General features: G+C 45.1%; 1 protein-coding gene across 2 annotated transcripts in view; it reads left to right on the top strand.

Moving 5' to 3' along the window:
* The window catches only part of XPO6 (exportin 6), a 47064-nt gene extending 30695 nt beyond the window's left edge, over positions 1-16369 (top strand). For both annotated transcript variants that reach the window (XM_049790940.1, XM_049790939.1), the window contains exons 12-24: positions 1530-1599; positions 3335-3494; positions 4190-4282; positions 5712-5856; positions 6330-6476; positions 7265-7454; positions 8616-8771; positions 10099-10213; positions 10716-10887; positions 11333-11494; positions 13633-13731; positions 14453-14683; positions 15677-16369. In XM_049790940.1, coding sequence (XP_049646897.1) covers positions 1530-1599; positions 3335-3494; positions 4190-4282; positions 5712-5856; positions 6330-6476; positions 7265-7454; positions 8616-8771; positions 10099-10213; positions 10716-10887; positions 11333-11494; positions 13633-13731; positions 14453-14683; positions 15677-15778 — 1842 coding nt within the window. In that variant the 3' untranslated portion in view covers positions 15779-16369. The remainder of the gene's footprint in view (positions 1-1529; positions 1600-3334; positions 3495-4189; positions 4283-5711; positions 5857-6329; positions 6477-7264; positions 7455-8615; positions 8772-10098; positions 10214-10715; positions 10888-11332; positions 11495-13632; positions 13732-14452; positions 14684-15676) is intronic.
* The last annotated feature ends 2259 nt before the right edge of the window (positions 16370-18628 follow it).

Genomic DNA, 18628 nt, shown 5'->3' with positions numbered 1-18628 from the left:
TGCAGAGGCAGAAGATGCCTGACTTGAACTGCTTTTTAAATTTTTATTTGTATTTAAAAAACATTCTGGCTGAGCTAAGCACTAGAAGCCTATTACCAGAAACTCTGAAGTAGTGAACAAAATAGTCCTTATACAAAAGTAGAAGTTGCTCTGCAGTGTGGTGGCACAGCATGAGTCGGCAAGAGGCAAACAAATGGAGCAGCTGTTTCAGTGAGCACAGTGAGCATATGGGTCATATGGTGAAGAGCATGTGGCTTCCTTAAGGTAACACATTAACATGAGGAAGACTATCTGTTTGCTTTTTTTTTAAATAGTTCTCCTGCAGTTATACAAAGACACTCAACTGTTAATTAGGCACAGCATGTTAGCAACTTGATAGTGAGTGCTTTCTTGAGCCCTGCATTAGTTCATTTTTGTTTACTGGATAATCTGGGAGATGCTCAAGCAGTTTCACGTGCTTTTCAAAGTAGTCTGCAGTGCTGTTGAACGCAGCAGCTAGTCTGAGTAGCAAATAATTAAAACAGTGTACAGCAGCTGCCATTACTGTGTCCCATGGTGGACAATGAAAGGCTGCAGTTCCTTCTGCTGATGGATGAGTGACCAACCACCTCAAATGTGGTGACTTTTGGCAATAGAAATTAAGTAGAACTATGCCAGACTGAAAGGGTTGGAAAATACTCTGTCTGATGGGATGCCTACAAGGAAAAGGTTAGTGTGCAATTTTGTCCTGTATGTGTACAAATGCATTCAGGTACAGCACAAATAATTTCTTACTACAGATCACTGAAGTACCTTGGCTGGCTGAAAGCTGCTTAGAAGGCTTCCTAGTCTGTGTGCACAATACACTCCTCCATGGTAGCGTAACCTGTTGCTCAGCTGAAGCATCACCAGAATCGGGCATGTTTGGTGTCAGTCCTGAATGATGGAGTTAGGCTAACACTTTGTTCCCAGACCAGGATGCATGACAACCGTGGTGTTTGCTCCCTTGGCTGTTTTCCCCATGGGGCTTCAACTCACCGGCAAAGCACTGCAGTACTTCCCTTCTGTACTCTGTTACAGAGGCACTGAACTCAAATTCTTCAAATAATATTTTGGTTAGCTGCATTTTGAGACACTGGTACTTATCGGTGAGGTGGATGCCACGCAGGCTTCCTGCGCTCCAGGCTCTGCCTTTCCTCTGCTCTGTTTGGTCTGGGTTATACATCCATCTGTATATTCAGAGGTGGCATGCTGTGCCATCACTTATACTTGTCAGACCATTATCTTACTAGGCTGATTGCTGGTATTTGTGGGAAAGGGGAGCTATGACACCAGAGTGGTGATCTTTGTTGTTTTCACAACAGCTGTCAAGACATGAGAAGCTGTGGCACGCAGGATCAGCCCAGAACAAGTAACTTGCCTTTTCTCCAAATGTCTTTTTGAAGGTGCTAGGGAGAAAGAAGAAAACTGTGCTCTAACAGAGTGATCAGTAGTAGGCTGTTAACTGTCTGCCAAGCCCCAAAATCATGCTCGTTTCTTGTCTCTTCTAGTTTCCAGTTCTGCAGGATAACTTGGAAGTGTATCTGGGACTCCAGCAGTTTGTGGTCACTTCAGGAACAGGTAACAACCACCACCCAGCACTGCGGTCCTCGCTCTTTGAATAGCTGATTGCAAAAACACTCTAGACCTGCTTTGGCGTTGCTGCTTCCATATTCTCTTGAGGATCTGAATACTTGTGGTGTCTAATGGCTCAGTAGTTAAACTCCAATACAGACAAAAATCTGATAATGTGATTTATTTTTTTTTATTGGGATCGTTCTTCCCTTGTTCTAGTACTTGAAATGAAGATACTGTGTGTGTTAAGAACAGGTATGCAGCATCAAATACTACACTAACATGGATGGCTAATGGTTACTTTTTTCCTCCCACTAAAATTTATTTCAAGAAAAGGTTGCGCTCCTGTTTGCTTTGGGCTCAAATCTGGTGTGAAGTTGTCCGCTATAGGAGCATTTTTATTTAGGCTTGAATTAAAACCATTGTGAATCAATGAGAAGATGAAGTATTTAGGATGTAGTAGCAGTTTCTGAAGCCTTATCCAGCTGGCGTTTCGGGAGCCTTCATGTATAAAGTAGTTTACAAAGATACCAGTGCTCTCAACTGAATACGCATGAGCGTAGCTTTGTTGCTCCTTGCTGAGAAATAAGGAAAGTAGTAGTAGTGAGATCTGTATGGGGGAAGGTTGTGGCTAAGGTTATATTCAAGTTTTTTGCTATGACCAGTACAGGAATCTGTTCCATATTCAATACTGCTATACATGGCAGAATGGTGATTGTTGTGTAGACAGTTCAGGAAAAAAGTACTTCCAATTTTAGGATCATTTCAGACCTAGGATATGCAATGTATAAGTTTGTAATGCTGTAGCAACAATCTGTATTAGAAGCTATTATGTGGGCTGGCTGTTTAGCTGATGGGTCAGAAGTAGCTCAGGTGCAGCTGGGAATTCAGAACTGGATGATAGTATGCTGGTGCCAGTGGTACAAAATGGCAAGCTTGTTGCTGAAAACTTAATCCAAGATTAAATACAGGCAGTGGAAAGAAAAACAGATTTTCTTTGAAATGTGGTGTTGCAGGACGTGTTTGCTTTTTTAGTAAAAGGTCTGGAGAGCTTGGAGACCAGGTGTGTGCAACCAAGTGGTAGGACGATTACATAGGTGGTAAGACTGGCAGATCTACTTATCGGTATGTTTCTTATAGCTGAGAAATAAGAAAGTGAATAACCATGCTTCACATCAGAAGCAAACACACTCTTGTTCCAAATATGCTGCTGCTGGAATGCTAATTGCACTCTAGCCAGCAGAGGGAGTCCGGGTAGTGACCTTCTCCACAGAGCTGGGATTGCTTTTTAATGTCAATGGATAACCAAAAAGGCTCCTTTTTACATAGTTATTAGGACCAATTAGAAGAAAAGAAATGCGTAAAAGGATGAAACAGTTGGTAACATCCATTTCAGCCTTTAAAGAGGAATATGAAGTGTGGCAGCTGGAAGAGTTGAACTTGTCTTACTCTGAGTATTTCAGTCACTTGGAGATTTGAACTATGACCCACTGCCGAGCTAATTTAAGAAGAATGCTTGTAATGTAATTAGAATAAACTTTGCATTTCCTGTAGCTTTGTAATTAGGTTTCCCGTCCCAAAGAGCTGTATTTTAGTCACAAGGTTACGTGTGTTTTTCTGGCACAAGGTTTTTAAAGTATGAGTTTTCAGACTGCTAGGCTCATAGTGGCTGTTAGCACAAGTGATTATTTACACTTTGGTCTTTTGGCTTCATTGCTAATGAACCATAACGTCATTTCAGGTCACAGGCTGAACATCACTGCAGAGAATGACTGCCGCCGTTTGCACTGCTCCTTGAGGGACCTGAGCTCCTTGCTGCAGGCCGTTGGTCGTTTAGCAGAATACTTCATTGGTGATGTGTTTGCTGCCAGGTTCAATGATGCTCTTACAGTGGTGGAGAGGTAAGTATGGGAGGGGGAGTTTGCTGTCCCTTCACCAGTACAAGGAGCAATTGTCACCACTGTGGTGAGTGTGAAAACCAAGGTTTCTTTCTGCCTCCCCTTGTTCTGATTAAATTGAGATACGAAGAACTCAATGGCCAGTTACATTTAATTCATCAGTGCTAAGTTTCCCAGATGGCTTTCTAAATACTTAACCAAAGAAATAACTAATAGGAGGGATTGAGTAAAATCAGTCACTTGGAAGGTTTGAGGTACCTGTTTTCCAGCATCTGCATTTGTGATGCAATGAAATGAGATGTAGAGTTTGATTACTTCAAAGTTGTATCTCAAAGTTAAATCACCAAAATCTTTGACCTGTGAAAACTGAAAGGCAGATGTCATTAGGTTTTTCTTCTCCAAGAAACTTAATTAGCACATAGTTGCAAATTACACAATTTCAGGGCTTTACACAGCTGCCTTGGTTCTGTTTTTTCATTCCTGGACAGGAACATCGTACTTGTTCCGTCTTATCACAAACCGAGAAATAGGCTCTAAATTATTTTCAACTAAATGGTCTAAATCTTGTCTAGGTATTAACTAGATATTGACACAGAGTTGTGAAGAGCTGCATTCAGATGAGATGTTCAAGCGGATTTGTACATGTGTATATCCATATTACAGTCCCTTTACACTACCACATATGTATTCACTTCCAGGTTGGTAAAAGTAACGCTATATGGATCCCAGATTAAACTGTACAACATCGAAACTGCAGTACCATCTGTATTGAAACCTGACCTTATCGATGTGTGAGTATGAGATAGACACTGCAAATGATTGTATCCAAATTTGGTACCTACATGGGGTGGGTGAGGCATTAGATCTCCTTGGTCTGGTGTTCTAACCACTTGCTTGGCAAATGTTCTGAAAAGCGCATCTCTCCAGTGATTACTAGCTAACCAGGAAATCACCTTCTTTTAACTGATAAAGGTCAAGGCTGCTGCCAAGTATTTTGGACCATTGTTTCTTTAAATTGATGTACTCGGGTTATTTAAAGAAAAATATATTCATGATAAGTAAAAATGCCCATTATTATTAGCTCTAAAAGCAAGCTGTTATTCTGCCCTGTACTAATGGCTGTAAAAGCTCAGTTCTTCTGCAGTGTAATTAAATGATGATGTAAGCATTACAATAGTGGAATTCTAAGAAATGGATTCACTGTCAGTATGTAGTTCCAGTTCATGGATTTTTTTGCTACCAAAGTCAGATCTATGGCTCAGGTAAAAGATGTTTTTCCTAGTATAGGGTTTCAAGTCCTTTGCTTCAAAGACAAACGTATGCCTTCCAGCTCTGCGAGCCATTTCTGAAACAAATGAATGACTTCGATCCCGAAGTTGACGTTAAGTGTAAAATCTTGATGCTGCTAGTAATAGAACACCACTCTGACAGCCTTTCAGAGACCTTTCATTCCTAATGCTGTGTAGTACAAACCTGTTTCCTGCCAGCTGGTGATCTGTGAGCAAAATTTAAGGTTGTCCTTTTGAGCATGTGAAGTACTTGTTCTAGTTTGCAATTGCATGTATAGCAGCTCCTTGAAAACCCCCACTTGACTCCATCATATAGTTCCCTGGATTCTCCTAATAATCCCAAGTTACTAGCACTGAGTTCTGTGCAGATGATGTTCTTTTAATGGTCTCTTTCCTTTTCTGGTTTAAAATAATTTGGGATTTTTTCCATGATCCGTTAGTGAGCGGTTTTCATCCTTTCCTCTGTCCAATGTCCCTGAAGAAACCTATGATCCATTTTCTAATGCTAGCCTAACAAAGGTACATTGTCAGATATTTGGAGGACACCTGTCTGCGTGGTCCCAAAGAAATAGAATGTCTTAATATGGTGCTGTGCCAAAAATTATAAAGTATGGTTGTGGTCAGCCTACTAGTTGATTATGATTTGACCCATATCAAGGTATAACCTTTGGCTTAATGCTGTTACTCAGTGGGTGAGTCCAGTTACAGCACACTTTCAAATATGCCTTGAATGTAGAGGGTCCAGGACAAAAAAAAAAGTAGTAAACAATTTTTAAAGAAAAAGCTGCCAGCTTTAAGAATACCAATATTCTTTCCCAGTATGCTGTCAGAACTACCCACTATGCTCAGGACTTGTGCCCTTCTGCAGCTGTCCTGCTTGTGTACCTTTTATCCCACATATGTATCTTACCCTTGCTCTGTTCCTCCACAGCCACGCTCAGTCTCTGGCAGCGCTGCAAGCCTATGCGCACTGGCTTGCACAGTTCTACAGCGAAGTTCACCGGCAGAACCCAGAGCAGTTCATCTCTCTGGTCTCTACTGCGCTGGAGGCTATCACACCTCTCATCAGCTCTAAGGTACCTTTCTCAGTGCTGGGCTGAGGCTAGGCTTCCACCTAAAGCAGGAGACCCTCACGTGGGAGTGCTGTTGTCTTCAGGTGTTTAACAGTCTGCTCTGGACCACACTGTGGCTCCTGATGTGAAACAGTCCGAGAGCTGGATGTCCATCTTCCAGAGCTACAGCAGATGTCCCATGTAGGATGAGACCAAGAGCAATTCTAAATAGCACTGTAGGTCAAGCTAATATGAGAGTAAGCGACTTACAGGCATACAAACTCAGTCTAATGATTTTACAGTTTGAAAGTGGGGAAATCTCTCTTCCACAGTATTAAGGGAACTGACCTGTGCTCTGATTGGCAAATAAATACTATAAACTGTCTTGCTTGCAAAAACCTGGTAATGGCAGCTCACTGTGCTGTCCGATGCCAGTGTTGCATCATATGGTTCTGTGTGGTGGTGTTACTGGGCAGCCTGACCACCCTCTCTTTCAGGTGCAGGAGAAGCTACTGCTGTCTGCATGCCACCTGCTAGTTTCTTTAGCCACCACAGTGCGACCAGTGTTCTTGATCAGCATCCCAGCAGTACAGAAGGTGTTCAACAGGATCACAGACACTTCTGCTCAGCGGCTTCCTGATAAGGTGATTTGTCTCAAACATAAAGAATATACATTGGATGTTCTTGGGAAGGTGTACCTCATTTCTTATTGCAGTGAGGTATAACCTCATTAAAAAAAAAAAGTGGGGGCAGCGGCAGCAGTTATCTCTGTACTGTGGATATCCAGGAATCACAGTGATACAGTTTGTCAGTAATGATCTATTTCAGACAACAGCATAAGGAAAAAACACAGTTGCACCTCTTGGTTCTTATTCCTTTCTCACTTGCTGACATAGTCCCTGATTCTGCATCATCTTTATAGTACAGGCATGTTGATTCTAACATACAGAAAGTTTTCTGTGAAACTTATGTTAGCATTCCACATACCTCACTCCGAGTTAGTATTTCTATTACAGAAGTACTGAAAAGCCACAGTGAAGGGTGGGATATTGTTGTATTGTGTGCTGGCATGGAGGCATAAAGTGCTGTACAAGTGTAAGTGTGCAAACCAGACAAGGAGTAATGAAAGTGGTATCATCTTTGGTTTATGAATATGAAGAACAGGGACTTACCATTGCAGGGAAGGGCTGACAGAGCTGGGAGCTGATTCCAGCCCTTAAGTTGTGGAGCTTTGCTTCTCTCTTACCTTGCAGAGCTACTAGTTTTCACTTGGGCTTACCTTCTGCTATTGAACTCTTTCCTCAAACTGAGCACTGCTGATGTTTTGGACAGACGTAAAATGTCACTTCACTCTAGGGTTGTGCTCTAGTGAAAACTGAACTGCAAACATGGTAAAACTTCCTCCCTTTGCTTAATGTCTCATTGCTTCTAGGCCCAGGTGTTGGTGTGCAGAGCACTGTCGAACGTATTGTTGCTGCCCTGGCCAAATCTTCCAGAGAGTGAACAGCAGTGGGCGGTTCGCTCCACCAACCATGCCAGCCTAATCTCTGCCCTCACAAGAGAATACCGCCAATTAAAATCCAATGCCATCTTGCAACAGAGGAAAGTGCAGCTGGAGGACAGTAAGTACTGAGTTTCTTGGTGTGTGCTGTCTTCTGACAGCTGCAGTGCAAACTGCTAATAGGTGTCATCAAGCTGATTTTTTCCAATAATTATTTTGGCTGAGAAACTGTATTTAGCATATGGGGAGGACAGGAAAGGAGCAATTTGTATTTTCTTTCTTTTTTTAGAACTCCTTCTTCTGTGGGTGTGTAAAGGGCACTCACCCCAGGTTGCCTGTAAGCTCTTCCATCAAAGTACTGTCTTCCTCAGTCGTGCAGGGAAGGTGGGATCAAGTTTGTGATAAAACTTTGAATAGCAGTGATTGCATTAGGAATACTTGACAGCCTAATGCTGGGACACTATAGTATTAGAAATATTGCCTGGAGGCAGCATTAATGAAGATTATGATTATAAATACTTAAGGGGGAAAATAAGAATTTTTTTCTGGACTTGAGGAGTACTGTAGAGGGTTTAAATATGTAGGAGAGCCCTGAACTGATGGGGTCCAGGGACCTTGGGAATTTTTTGTGTATGTTTTGGGACTGCTTTTGCTGGGGTGGGGTGGGTGTCTTTTTTTTTGAGCATTGCTTTAAAAAGTAGGCAGTGTCACAGCTTCTGACTAACCTGACAATGATGGTCAGCTGTGCACAGGGAGGGAGCATGGGAGAGGGTGGTTTGCTCCTCATGAGAAGAATATCAGCAGACTGCTCACATGGGTAGAACTGAGCCAGTTAAGTTTTCCCAGCATTTGAGTTAGCTTATACAGGGATTGTGTATTGCTCCAGTTGTTACTTTCAGAAATAGAAATCTGCAGTGTATTTTGCTGTCATAATGTCCTGCTTTCTTCTTGGCTAGTGTTTCTTTAGTATTACCATATTGTGAATAATATTGTTTACAGCTCTCCTCAGCATTTGCACCTGAGTAGTTGAGCAGTGGGTGCATCTGTAGGGCAGTAAACCTGTATAATTTAAGAAAGTGAGTAGCCACAGTGACCTAATTGAACCTGTTTAGATGTTTAAAACATGAACACCAACTTGGGAACGTTTTTGACTCCAACCTGGGTTTGGTGTATATGCTGCCTTGTAGGTTGTAGTTACTGTGTGTGAACCTGACTTCTCTTCATTTCTTGCCTCTGAGTAGTTTTGACACATGCAGGAAGTATCATCTCTCTTATTTTGCAGCCAAAGTGATCATCCATCAGACACTCAGCGTTTTAGAAGATATTGTAGAAAGTATCTCTGGAGAATCTACCAAGTCTCGACAGATCTGTTATCAGTCGCTGCAAGAATCCGTGCAGGTCTCACTAGCCCTCTTCCCAGCTTTCATTCATCAGTCAGGTATAACCATAGGACAGGCTTTAATGCTGTGAGTAGCTTTATGACCTACTGGTAATATCCAAAGTCCATCAGCATAGCATCATGGTGGTGTTCATGTGAAGTGTGTGGACTTGGTGTGCCTGAAGTGTAATGTGAGTCTGTACTTCTGGGTGGGCTGGGCTGAATCAGAACAGGAAAGTGAGATCTTCTCTGCTGTCTAGGATACAGGCATGAAGGTTTGTCACACTTCCAGAAGATGGAGATGCCCTGTGCTGTGTTCAGCAGTGAAACAAAATGGAGCTGATCCTAAGCACAAATAATAAAAAAAAAGCTTTAAAATATCCTGTCTGGCTATGTTTGCCATTTACATTCTCTCCAAAAGCTTGAAGAGGAGTAGATCTCATCAGATGAGGTCAAATGATGTGGGGGTTTTTTCTCCTATAAAGGAAAGGTTCCTCAGATGTAACCAGGACTGTTGCTTGGCAATCTTCTGGCTAGCGACTTATATTTTGTATCACATCAGGGTAGCTCAAATGCCTAGGACTACAGCAGCTTCTCTCATGAAGAGCAAGGCATTCCAGGAAAACTTTTGGAGTTTGGTGGGATTTTTTTTGGCGAAGCAGGCATGGGGGAGGCAAAACAAAGTTGAAATGCAGAGAGGATCCAAAATGGCAAGCTGACACTGTGACGGCAGTAAACTGTTGTCTTCAGAACAGGCTAGCAGCCTCATGCAATTGCTATTTATTGGCTATAAAAGGCTGTATGAAGTTGTTGAGCAGCTTCAGCTTACTGTGGTTATTCAATAAAGCATGTTGGGACTGATGAAAAATTAGCTGCAGTGCTGATTAGCTAACTGCATAACCAGAGGCTGAAGATGACTTCTGAAGTTAGAAGGGTCTTTTCAGTTCCTGCCAAAAAAAAAAAAGTTGGATTCTGTCTCCTAAGCCACCCCAAGCTGTGTAGCTGTTTTGGATTTCCTTGTATTTCCTGTTAACCCTGTACAAGCAGTGAGCAACTGGAGATCAGCCCAGACCATTGCCAGAGCTTTCTCCAAGCACTCTGTGTAGGCCAACCAGACTAAGGGTCTTGCTGATAGTATCGTTTTGTTCTGAGTTGCCTGATGCTGCCTGTACTTGTCATCCCTGGCAGTTTTCAGAAGTGGATGAACAGTTTTTAAGCCCTATAGTACTAGCTGTTGGTTTCAGTTTCTAATGGCAACCCTGCTGCAAAATTTCCAAGAGTAAATGAGGTTCCCTGTACAGGAGGAGCAAATCTTACATATAAGACTTATTGATGCACTTGAATGTTGCCTTAACATGTTCTTTTTGCTTTCCTGTTCTTATCTTAGATGTGACAGATGAGATGCTGAGTTTCTTCCTCACTCTGTTTCAAGGACTGAGGGTGCAGATGGGAGTGCCTTTCACTGAGCAGATCATACAGACCTTCCTAAACATGTTCACCAGGTATTGTCCCATGTTTGTCACTTCTTTCTTATCCCTCAGGATGATTTATCTCAGTAAGCTGCTCACTCAACAGGTCTCTGCCCCTAAAAAGTGTAGTGTTTACAACCCCTTTGTTTCCAGACTTTTGTCATGTCCCAGGACTAAATCTGAGGAAAATGCTTCCAAGTCTGAAGTGACCCAGCCCATGCACATCAATCATACATGCCATCATGCAATTTCAGCTCTCCCACAGACTTTCTGGAAGTGTGTGATATTGAACTGGACTCTCGCATTGCCTGTTAGCTCCTACCCAAGATCTGAGGGTCCCCCAACTATCACTCAAGCTTTTGTTGGGGACGGGGGGGGTCTATCAATCCTCAGTCAAAACCCGGCTCCCTTTGGCTTAATGTACTTGGCCTGTATTAATTGAGCGAGTTCAGAGGCACTACCGGCTTTCCTGTAAATTAAGTAAGCATGCAGATCACTGGGAAGGTTCCTATGCAATGACTGTTTTTTGTCGTAGGGAGCAGTTGGCAGAGAGCATCCTCCATGAAGGCAGCACTGGCTGTCGGGTGGTGGAGAAGTTTCTGAAAATACTGCAAGTGGTGGTACAAGAGCCGGGCCAAGTATTCAAGCCTTTTCTACCCAGCGTCATCTCACTGTGCATGGAGCAGGTCTACCCCATCATTGCAGAGGTAGGGCTGTTCTCACACGAGGTGTAGGAAGGGGGAGATGGGAAGGAAGGCATTGCCGGGGTTGTGGGAGCAATTAAGCTTTTTGCTTTCCAAGAGCTGTAAATGTCAGTCCCTGTGCAGGGAAAACTGGGTGACTAGTCAGTGGGAATTGGAAGCAGTGTGGGTGGAGGATTTTGTCAGGAATTGTCAAGAGGCTAAAACTACAGATGTGCTCAAAGCAGGAGGTAAAACTCAAAACTCGGTGATGTGTTCTTAGCATGATCCAACAGCTGCTGAGTTTGATGCCTTCCTTAGGAGGAAATGCTTTGATGCTCTGGTACCTTGGCTGTGAAGTACTGCCCTGGGTGGCCACCTGACAGGGTGCTGCTAGCAGTGGGATCCAGGGGCTGAGTGGGATTCCAGCACAGGAACCTGCTTTGAGTTGTTTGTTCTCTTCTCCTCCTAGCGCTCATCTCCTGATGTGAAAGCAGAGTTATTTGAGCTGCTTTTCCGGGTCCTCCACCACAATTGGCGGTACTTCTTCAAATCTAGTGTATTGGCTAGTGTCCAAAGAGGAGTAGCAGAAGAGCAGATGGAGAACGAAGCACAGTTCAGTGCCATTATGCAGGTAACTCAAGCTATTCCCACAGTTGTGCAGAACCCTTTCTGCAACGGAGCATACGCTACTTGTGGCAGTGTATTAAACATGTGGGTGATGGGGGCTAGACCATGTCTTGAGTGAGATCTTGCCTTCAGGAACTGCTGAAAATCAAAGTACTTGCAGAGTGGTCTTGCTGATGTGCTTACAAGGTATGGTGCCTCACTGCACAGGGAAGCAAGCAGTGAGGAAGGAATGTTAATTTCTTTCCATGCCTCATCCTGCATCTGGACCTAAAAATACATTACTGATGCTGACCCATTTACTTCTGTTACAAGTCTTGTGGTTAGCACTAGGACAAATTGTCAGTGCAGGGAAGTGGGTTTTTTCTGGGTTTTTGTTGTTGTTGGTTTTGTTTTGTTTCTCCTGAGACCAAGATGTCTTTTGGTTTAAATGGACTTGTTCTATGCTGTACCATTGGATCTGGTAGAGAAGGGTCAGTGGGGTAATATCCTATGGGCTTTGGCCTGTGGAATAGAGAAGGCATAGGCAGTGTGCCAGCACGTACACAGAGCCAGCACCTATTTCTCAGGTTGGGGAATTTGAATTTTTAAGAATAACAGACTGTATTCCACATGTTACTTAGGTCAGAGCTGGCCAAATGAGTTCCTGTCCAGTTCCTAGATGTAAGATGTCCCCAAAACAGGCAGTGCAACTTAAAGTAAAATCAGAAAAAAATCGCTCTCCTAATCTGCTGTCGGAGTACCTGGTGTGAGGCCCTTCATCTCCATCCCATGTCAGTGTAAACAGAAGTGTGCTTGCACCATGCTCTGCAACCTCAGAGTAGGGCCTGCTCCTCTGAGAGCAGTGAATGCCGGAGTAGAGGGCCATGTGCTTAGACTTCAGGTGGGAGGACTCTTTGCAGAGCTGCCCCATCATGGAGTGCTTCTGGAGACTGGGTCCCTTCTGATACGTGAGTGAAGGAGGAGCTCTTGTACTGATATAAACTGTATTGGTGTTTCTCTCTGGCCTTTGCTTACCTTGGCATCTTTTGATGTGAATGAGGCCCAAGCTGGTCCCTATACAGGGCTGTCCAAGCATCTCTCTTTCACCTGTAGCAGTGTAACACTTCCAAACTCACCTGAGTGCCTTGTTTTGGAAGATATTTTCATGGTAATGTCAGCATTAACTTCAGGCTGGTTGGCAATACTGAACTACTTGTTTTGCTACTTGGCTCCTGTTGTTTTCATACAAAACTCTTATTTAATGTTCTGTACATGTTCTCCACACTTCTCCACACAGCCAGTGTTTTGTGTTGAGAGTATTAATAGTTTCTGTGCTGGCTTTTACCAGAGGTCTGAGTCCAGAACTGGCTCAGTCTTGAAGGGACTTGAGCCATTTTTGTCCATTTAACAGTAAATGGCTGGTCTGGAGGAATAAACTCTTCTGTTTGTGATGCCTTGAAGCAGGAACTGGTAAAATTCTGCTGCCTATCTCTGTACAGAGCTTACCTTATCTGCCTGTATCACCTGTACAGTGTGTCGGAGGCATTCAGGGTGTAAAAGATGTCTTATCACAGTATGTGCAGGCCTACCAGACTAGTTCAGCAGGATCCAGCAAATTTTGTTCCTAAACTCTTTACTGCTTCTGTAATGCCCAGGTTAGCCTCCCAGCTCCCATCTCTGTAACTTCTTTCTAATTTAGTGCAGTAACATGCATCTGCCAGTCACCTTGGTCTTTTGACTTGGATTGAGAACAAAACCTGTGTGCGTGTTCTGGTTTTGTTCATGCTTACTGTGCTGCCTTAGGTAGCACCCAGGAGAAACAGCCAAATCCTTCACGAGCAAACTGGCTGCCAAGGGAGCAGTGCTCAGCATCTGTGTTCCTCTTCAGTGCAACCTTGGTCCACCTGTTCCCAACAGACCCAGCTTAGCAACTGTTCTGCAAAGATACGATCATGTTTCCACTAAAATTTCTTCACTCCCGTTGGTCTGGCAGCAGCACAGTTGACTTAAACAACTGCCTGTCTTGTTACTTTGCTGCACTGAGAAGCAGCAGAGGCTCCCAGGGGTTTGTTCTGGTATCAGGGTGAAAATGATGTTCTGCCTGACAGGTCTGATATTCATTGTAATGTCAGTCCTCTTCCTTCAATTCTGCTTTGTTCGTAGGCATTTGGCCAGTCCTTCCTGCAACCCGACATTCACCTGTTCAAGCAGAATCTCTTCTACTTGGAGACACTGAACACCAAGCAGAAGCTGTACCACAAGGTGGGTCTCAGTTGACCAGTGTACACTCTGTGTGTGGTAATAGGCAGGTTCTGTTCTGAGACTTGTTTTAAACCACTCAGAAACTGAAGGTCAGGTTTTGGGGGCTTTTATGCCACAGCCTTTGGTTGGTTGCTCTGATCCCGCTGGATACGTTGCTGGTCAGATTAACATGGTGGAGTTCCTCTAGCATTCTAATATGGGTCAGCAGCGGGGTATCTAGAATTTGCAGTCAAGTCACTGCCAGGTGGTTGTCTCCTTTGCTGTCATGTAGGACCCATTCTCCAGATTGTCTAATTTAAACCTGTTAGCTGCTGTCACGAAGGATTAAAGTTGGAATCCAAGGTCTTGCCCTTCTGGTTAACATGTGAAAGCAGGGCTTTCAGATTCACATCTGTGGTCACAACTGAAGGACAGCCCATCATGTTAACAGCTGCCTGTTGCGGACTTCCAGGCAGCTAGCCAGATTCCCTGGCTTTCAGGAGCACTTGTGCAGGGTTAAACTGGCTGGAGTTTGAATGGGACTCGATGCTGTTTGCTTAAATGCTAATGCTTAAAACTTGGGTCAGATGCATGAGGTAAGTGTGGCCAAATTCCCTGTTGACTTTAAAACTGATATTAATCTAGCTTTCTGTAGTCATTTGTGATCTTGGCTTGGAAAATTACCTCTGTGCTCACAAGAGCTTTGGAAGACTTCTAACTGTGTGCTTTTCTCACTGTGCAGAAGATCTTCCGCACAACCATGCTGTTCCAGTTTGTGAATGTGCTACTTCAGGTGCTTGTCCACAAGTCGCATGACCTGTTGCAGGAGGAGATCGGCATTGCCACCTACAATATGGCCTCAGTGGACTTTGATGGCTTCTACTCAGCCTTTCTCCCCGAGTTCCTGGCCAGTTGTGATGGTGTGGACTCGAACCAGAAAAATGTGCTGGGAAGGAATTTCAAAATGGACAGGGTAAGAAGGGGAAACACTGCAGCAGAGTGCCAGTATTCCCGGGATGCGCAGAGTTTTTCTCTTAGAACACCCTTGCAGGCAGCTGTGAGCTTCTCAGGGCAGTGTTATGACGTAGTACCTTTTATTCCAAATGCTTCCATACTCAGCAATGCCTAGCCAAGGATTTTTCACTGTAGGTAGCAGAACTGCCATCTCATCTCTCAGACTGCTGAATGCTGTGAGAGTTAGGGAATATGTTTCCTGGAGGAAGTTTTTTTTGTAGGGGTAGGCTGACATTTTTTTGAGTGGGACGCTCAGATCCTTGCCAAAATCTCGCTCTAGCTGCTGGCCAGATATTTGAGGGTTACAGCGAAGACAACAGCAGAGTAGCTGCAATCGCTCACAATTCTTTCAAACCCCTCATACGCATGTGAAGCAAATGGGGGGTCTATAACCTCCCTATGGAACATCATGGCAGTGCAGCAGGCTGTGGCTTCCATCTGCTGAAGCTTGCTTGTCTGAGTGCTTCCTCTCCCATGGGAGATGATGGAGTTTTGAGACCAAGGGCGAGCGTAGGAAAGGAGCCTTGAGAGAATCCCTGGGCTCCAGATGGCAATTGCTCTTCAGGAAGGTTAGCCCTTGTTATGGGGTACGTGGCACCCAGGAGCCTTGGCGGGAACGCAGTGAGCAGTTGCTGCTGCAGATGGCCGTGTCGTGACCATTCGTGTAGTGCCTGACTGCACTATGAGAAGCCGGTGCCGTGAACAGAGCCCACATCTCTGCAGTCAGCTCTCTGCATGGAGCAGCTCTGGAGCCGTCTCTGCTCCCTGTACGTGGGCTGCAGAAACTCGGGTTTCCTGGGCTCAGACTCTGGAGGAAGGAGTCTGTTGTTCTCCTGTGTGAAAATACACGTGGGTGTTTGGCCCTGTCGGTTCATTTCTGTTCTCTGCTGTAAGACAGTGCTTGTAGGTGTCATTCTGTTTGCAGTACAATGTGTTGTTTGATCTTTTCCAGGATCTGCCATCGTTTACCCAGAATGTGCACAGACTGGTGAATGACCTGCGTTACTACAGACTCTGCAATGACAGTTTGCCCCCTGGAACTGTGAAACTATAGTTACTGCACTGGACTCGCGTTTTGATCACTGTAGGGAACGGATCCATGTTTTGTTTTGCCACCACCTCTCCTCCCTGGTTTTGTCAGGACTGCAGGACACCGTGTCTTGCACATGGGCACATCTTCTTGGATTCACGCACCACGCTTCCTTTTTTCTCTCCCAACCCAAAGGCCCCCAGCTGGAGTCAGCACTGTCTGCAGGATGTGTCTTAACGCCCAACCGCAGGGCATCTCAACTGTACGGAAAGCCCTCTCGCTGGGGTTTTGTCCTACTAACGTAGCACTTTGTTGCGTCCAGAGATTTCTGTGGAGTTGTCTTGAGAGATCATGTACGTATCGAACGTGAGGCAGAAGCGCCAAAGACTACTTCAGACATTCGTACCTTCGTGTCATTCCACCTTCCTGCCCCTGCCCAGCTCTCGGAGGAGGAGTCTCGTGATGTTGGGACTGTTTTGGCACTTCTGTCACTCCCTTTGTTTTTAAATTGCCTTGAAAACCTCCCTGCTGTTTGTGGGGATTAGAGACTTTTTGGTTTTTTTAAAAGTTTTCTCATCATTCCATTGTGATACTAAAACAACATGCTTAATGGAAATAAAGTGCTTACTTTGTTGTTTTAAATAACTTGTAACTTGTTTTAGTTTCCTTGTAGGCCTGTCTGTCACCAAGCCATTCTACTAGATGAAAATGCATTTTGCGATGCAGGCAGCAATCTGCAGCCTTTCCCCATGATCAGGCAAGAGGACCAGCAGCAGGTGCCTGCATTGCCCGTACCATGCCCTGGGTGCAGAAATGCCCTGTGCAGGCTGCCAGCAAGTCCAACAGCTCCTGAAAGGTGCTGTACTGAACTGGTGCGGAGCTGTGTTGCCTTCTTTCTGCACTCTCCCCTCACTGTGTTTACCACTTGTGTTCCCTGATGTTTTCTGTTACCATTGTGGTGATCTGTTTATTCCCTCCAGCGGGCTGTTGTCTGAATTGATCAAGAGCTGCCTGCAGGAAGAAATGTCTTGATGTTCACGGTGTTCCATCATCAGAGACCTAAGCTTGAAGGCTCAGAATGACCTGATAGTGGCATCTGAGCACATGGTTAAAATTCCAGTCCCCAGTCAGACTGGACCAGATTCTGTGGGGCTTGTGCTCATGCAGCTGGAAAGGATTTATTTTTTTTTCCCCTGAAGTCTCTAGTCAGGTAGCTTGTATAGAGCATTTCATCAGTACGAATTCTGTGGTTACAAGGGCAGCTGCAGTAAGGGCTGCATGGTGGAAACAGCATCTGTCATTGTGAAGTGAGCAAGCCTGGAGGAGCCGTTCTCCCCTAAATGTTTGTAGATGTCGACTTGAGTGAGGTGGCTGCATGTGGACAGCTGGGAGGTATCAAAGGTGAGTTAGAGTGTAGGAGCACTTGCTCCACAATTCCTTTAGTTACAGTTTTGTGAAAAACAGCCTGTGATACAGCCTGTGATGTGCAAGTTTGCTGTTTGGAGATAATGTACGCTGTTTGGATAACCTGTGTACAGACAGAGCCTTGCATCCAGGCTGTCCAAATTGGGACCAGTTTGACGTTTGAGCTTCATACCCTGCAATGAGGGTATGAAGCTTGAGTTGGAAGTTGCACGTGAACCAGAGTCATGCCTCAGCAGGTACAGTCCTTGCAACTGTGGGCTGTCAACCTGGATGTTTGAAGACGAGTGTGAAAGTGGGTGATGATCTGCCCCCAGACTGCAGAGCTCTGACCTTCCCTGAGAGTGGAAGGCACTGAGCTCCCTGCCAGCCAGAACCTGGACAGTGTCACTGTCTGCACTGAAAGAAACTTTGAGTCCTTGCTTTTCCTGGTGGTAATTAGGTGTGTGAAAAGGTGATGCAGGGTCCAAACCTGTCCACAGAGCCTCCCCTTCTTCCTGAGCTGCCACCCTGGTCACTCACAGCAGTTCTGCACTGCTCCAAGCTCCACTGGGGGATGGTGGTAGCTGTCTGCCACCTCCTTCACCAAGCACCCTGGCTGTGGCTTCCTTCAGAGATGGACTAGGGATTTCATCTGCTACTGGCACAGCTCCCCTCCAGGCATGGCTCTCTGGGCTGGTAGTGCTTCTGTTTCTTGCAAAACTGTTTGGTTGACAGAGGGTGAAAGTACATGTTCTTCCCTTTATCAAGGGCAGCAGCTGGAAGGTGGCCAAAGCCCAGGCTGCAGCCTGCCACCCCTTGCACTAAAAGCTGTTTCTCCTTTGCCAGCCATCACCTGAAGGGCAGGGTTGGCTGCAGCACCCCAGCCCTCTGGATCAGCAGGGCAGCTTGCTGGATAAATACCGAAGGGCACCTGGTTTGTGTGTATCTGGCCGCATTAATCTTCCCCAAAGAAACTCCTTCCTCTGTAACTGTCAGCCCTGGCTCAGCAGACAATGAAGAGGGGCCTTTTCCCATCCTGAATGCCCTGTTTGGTGTCACCAGCTTTCGGCCAGCAAAAAGTCTATTTTGCAAGAGCTGTTGATCGATCTCTTTGCCTGGATGTTTTTGCAGCTGTGCTGAGCACAGTGGGACCAGGGAGCCCCCATGTCCCCTCCCCCAGGCTGTGGCTGGTGCTGGGCATCCCCCCTCCACTCCCCCCACCTTGGTGAGGCAGGAAGGAAAGAAGAAAGGGGATGGGGACAAGGAGCTAAATGCAGGTTGGAGCCAGGCTTGAGTCCAGCCTCCCCTGGCCCCCCTGCCCTCATGGTCTGGTAATTGCTTCGTATGCAATTCCTTGATTTGTTGAAATTATTGCAGGTTTAGGAAATGGGCTCAAAGTGACCAGGATTTTCCATGAATTTGCAGATATTTTAATAGCAATGTTTGTGTCAAGCTACTTTCCCAAGAGCT

Source organism: Accipiter gentilis, chromosome 33 (assembly GCF_929443795.1).
Source record: "Accipiter gentilis chromosome 33, bAccGen1.1, whole genome shotgun sequence".
Taxonomy (NCBI): Eukaryota; Metazoa; Chordata; class Aves; order Accipitriformes; family Accipitridae; genus Astur; species Astur gentilis.
Note: the sequence above shows the minus strand (reverse complement) of the source record. Positions and strands in the feature narration are given on the sequence as shown.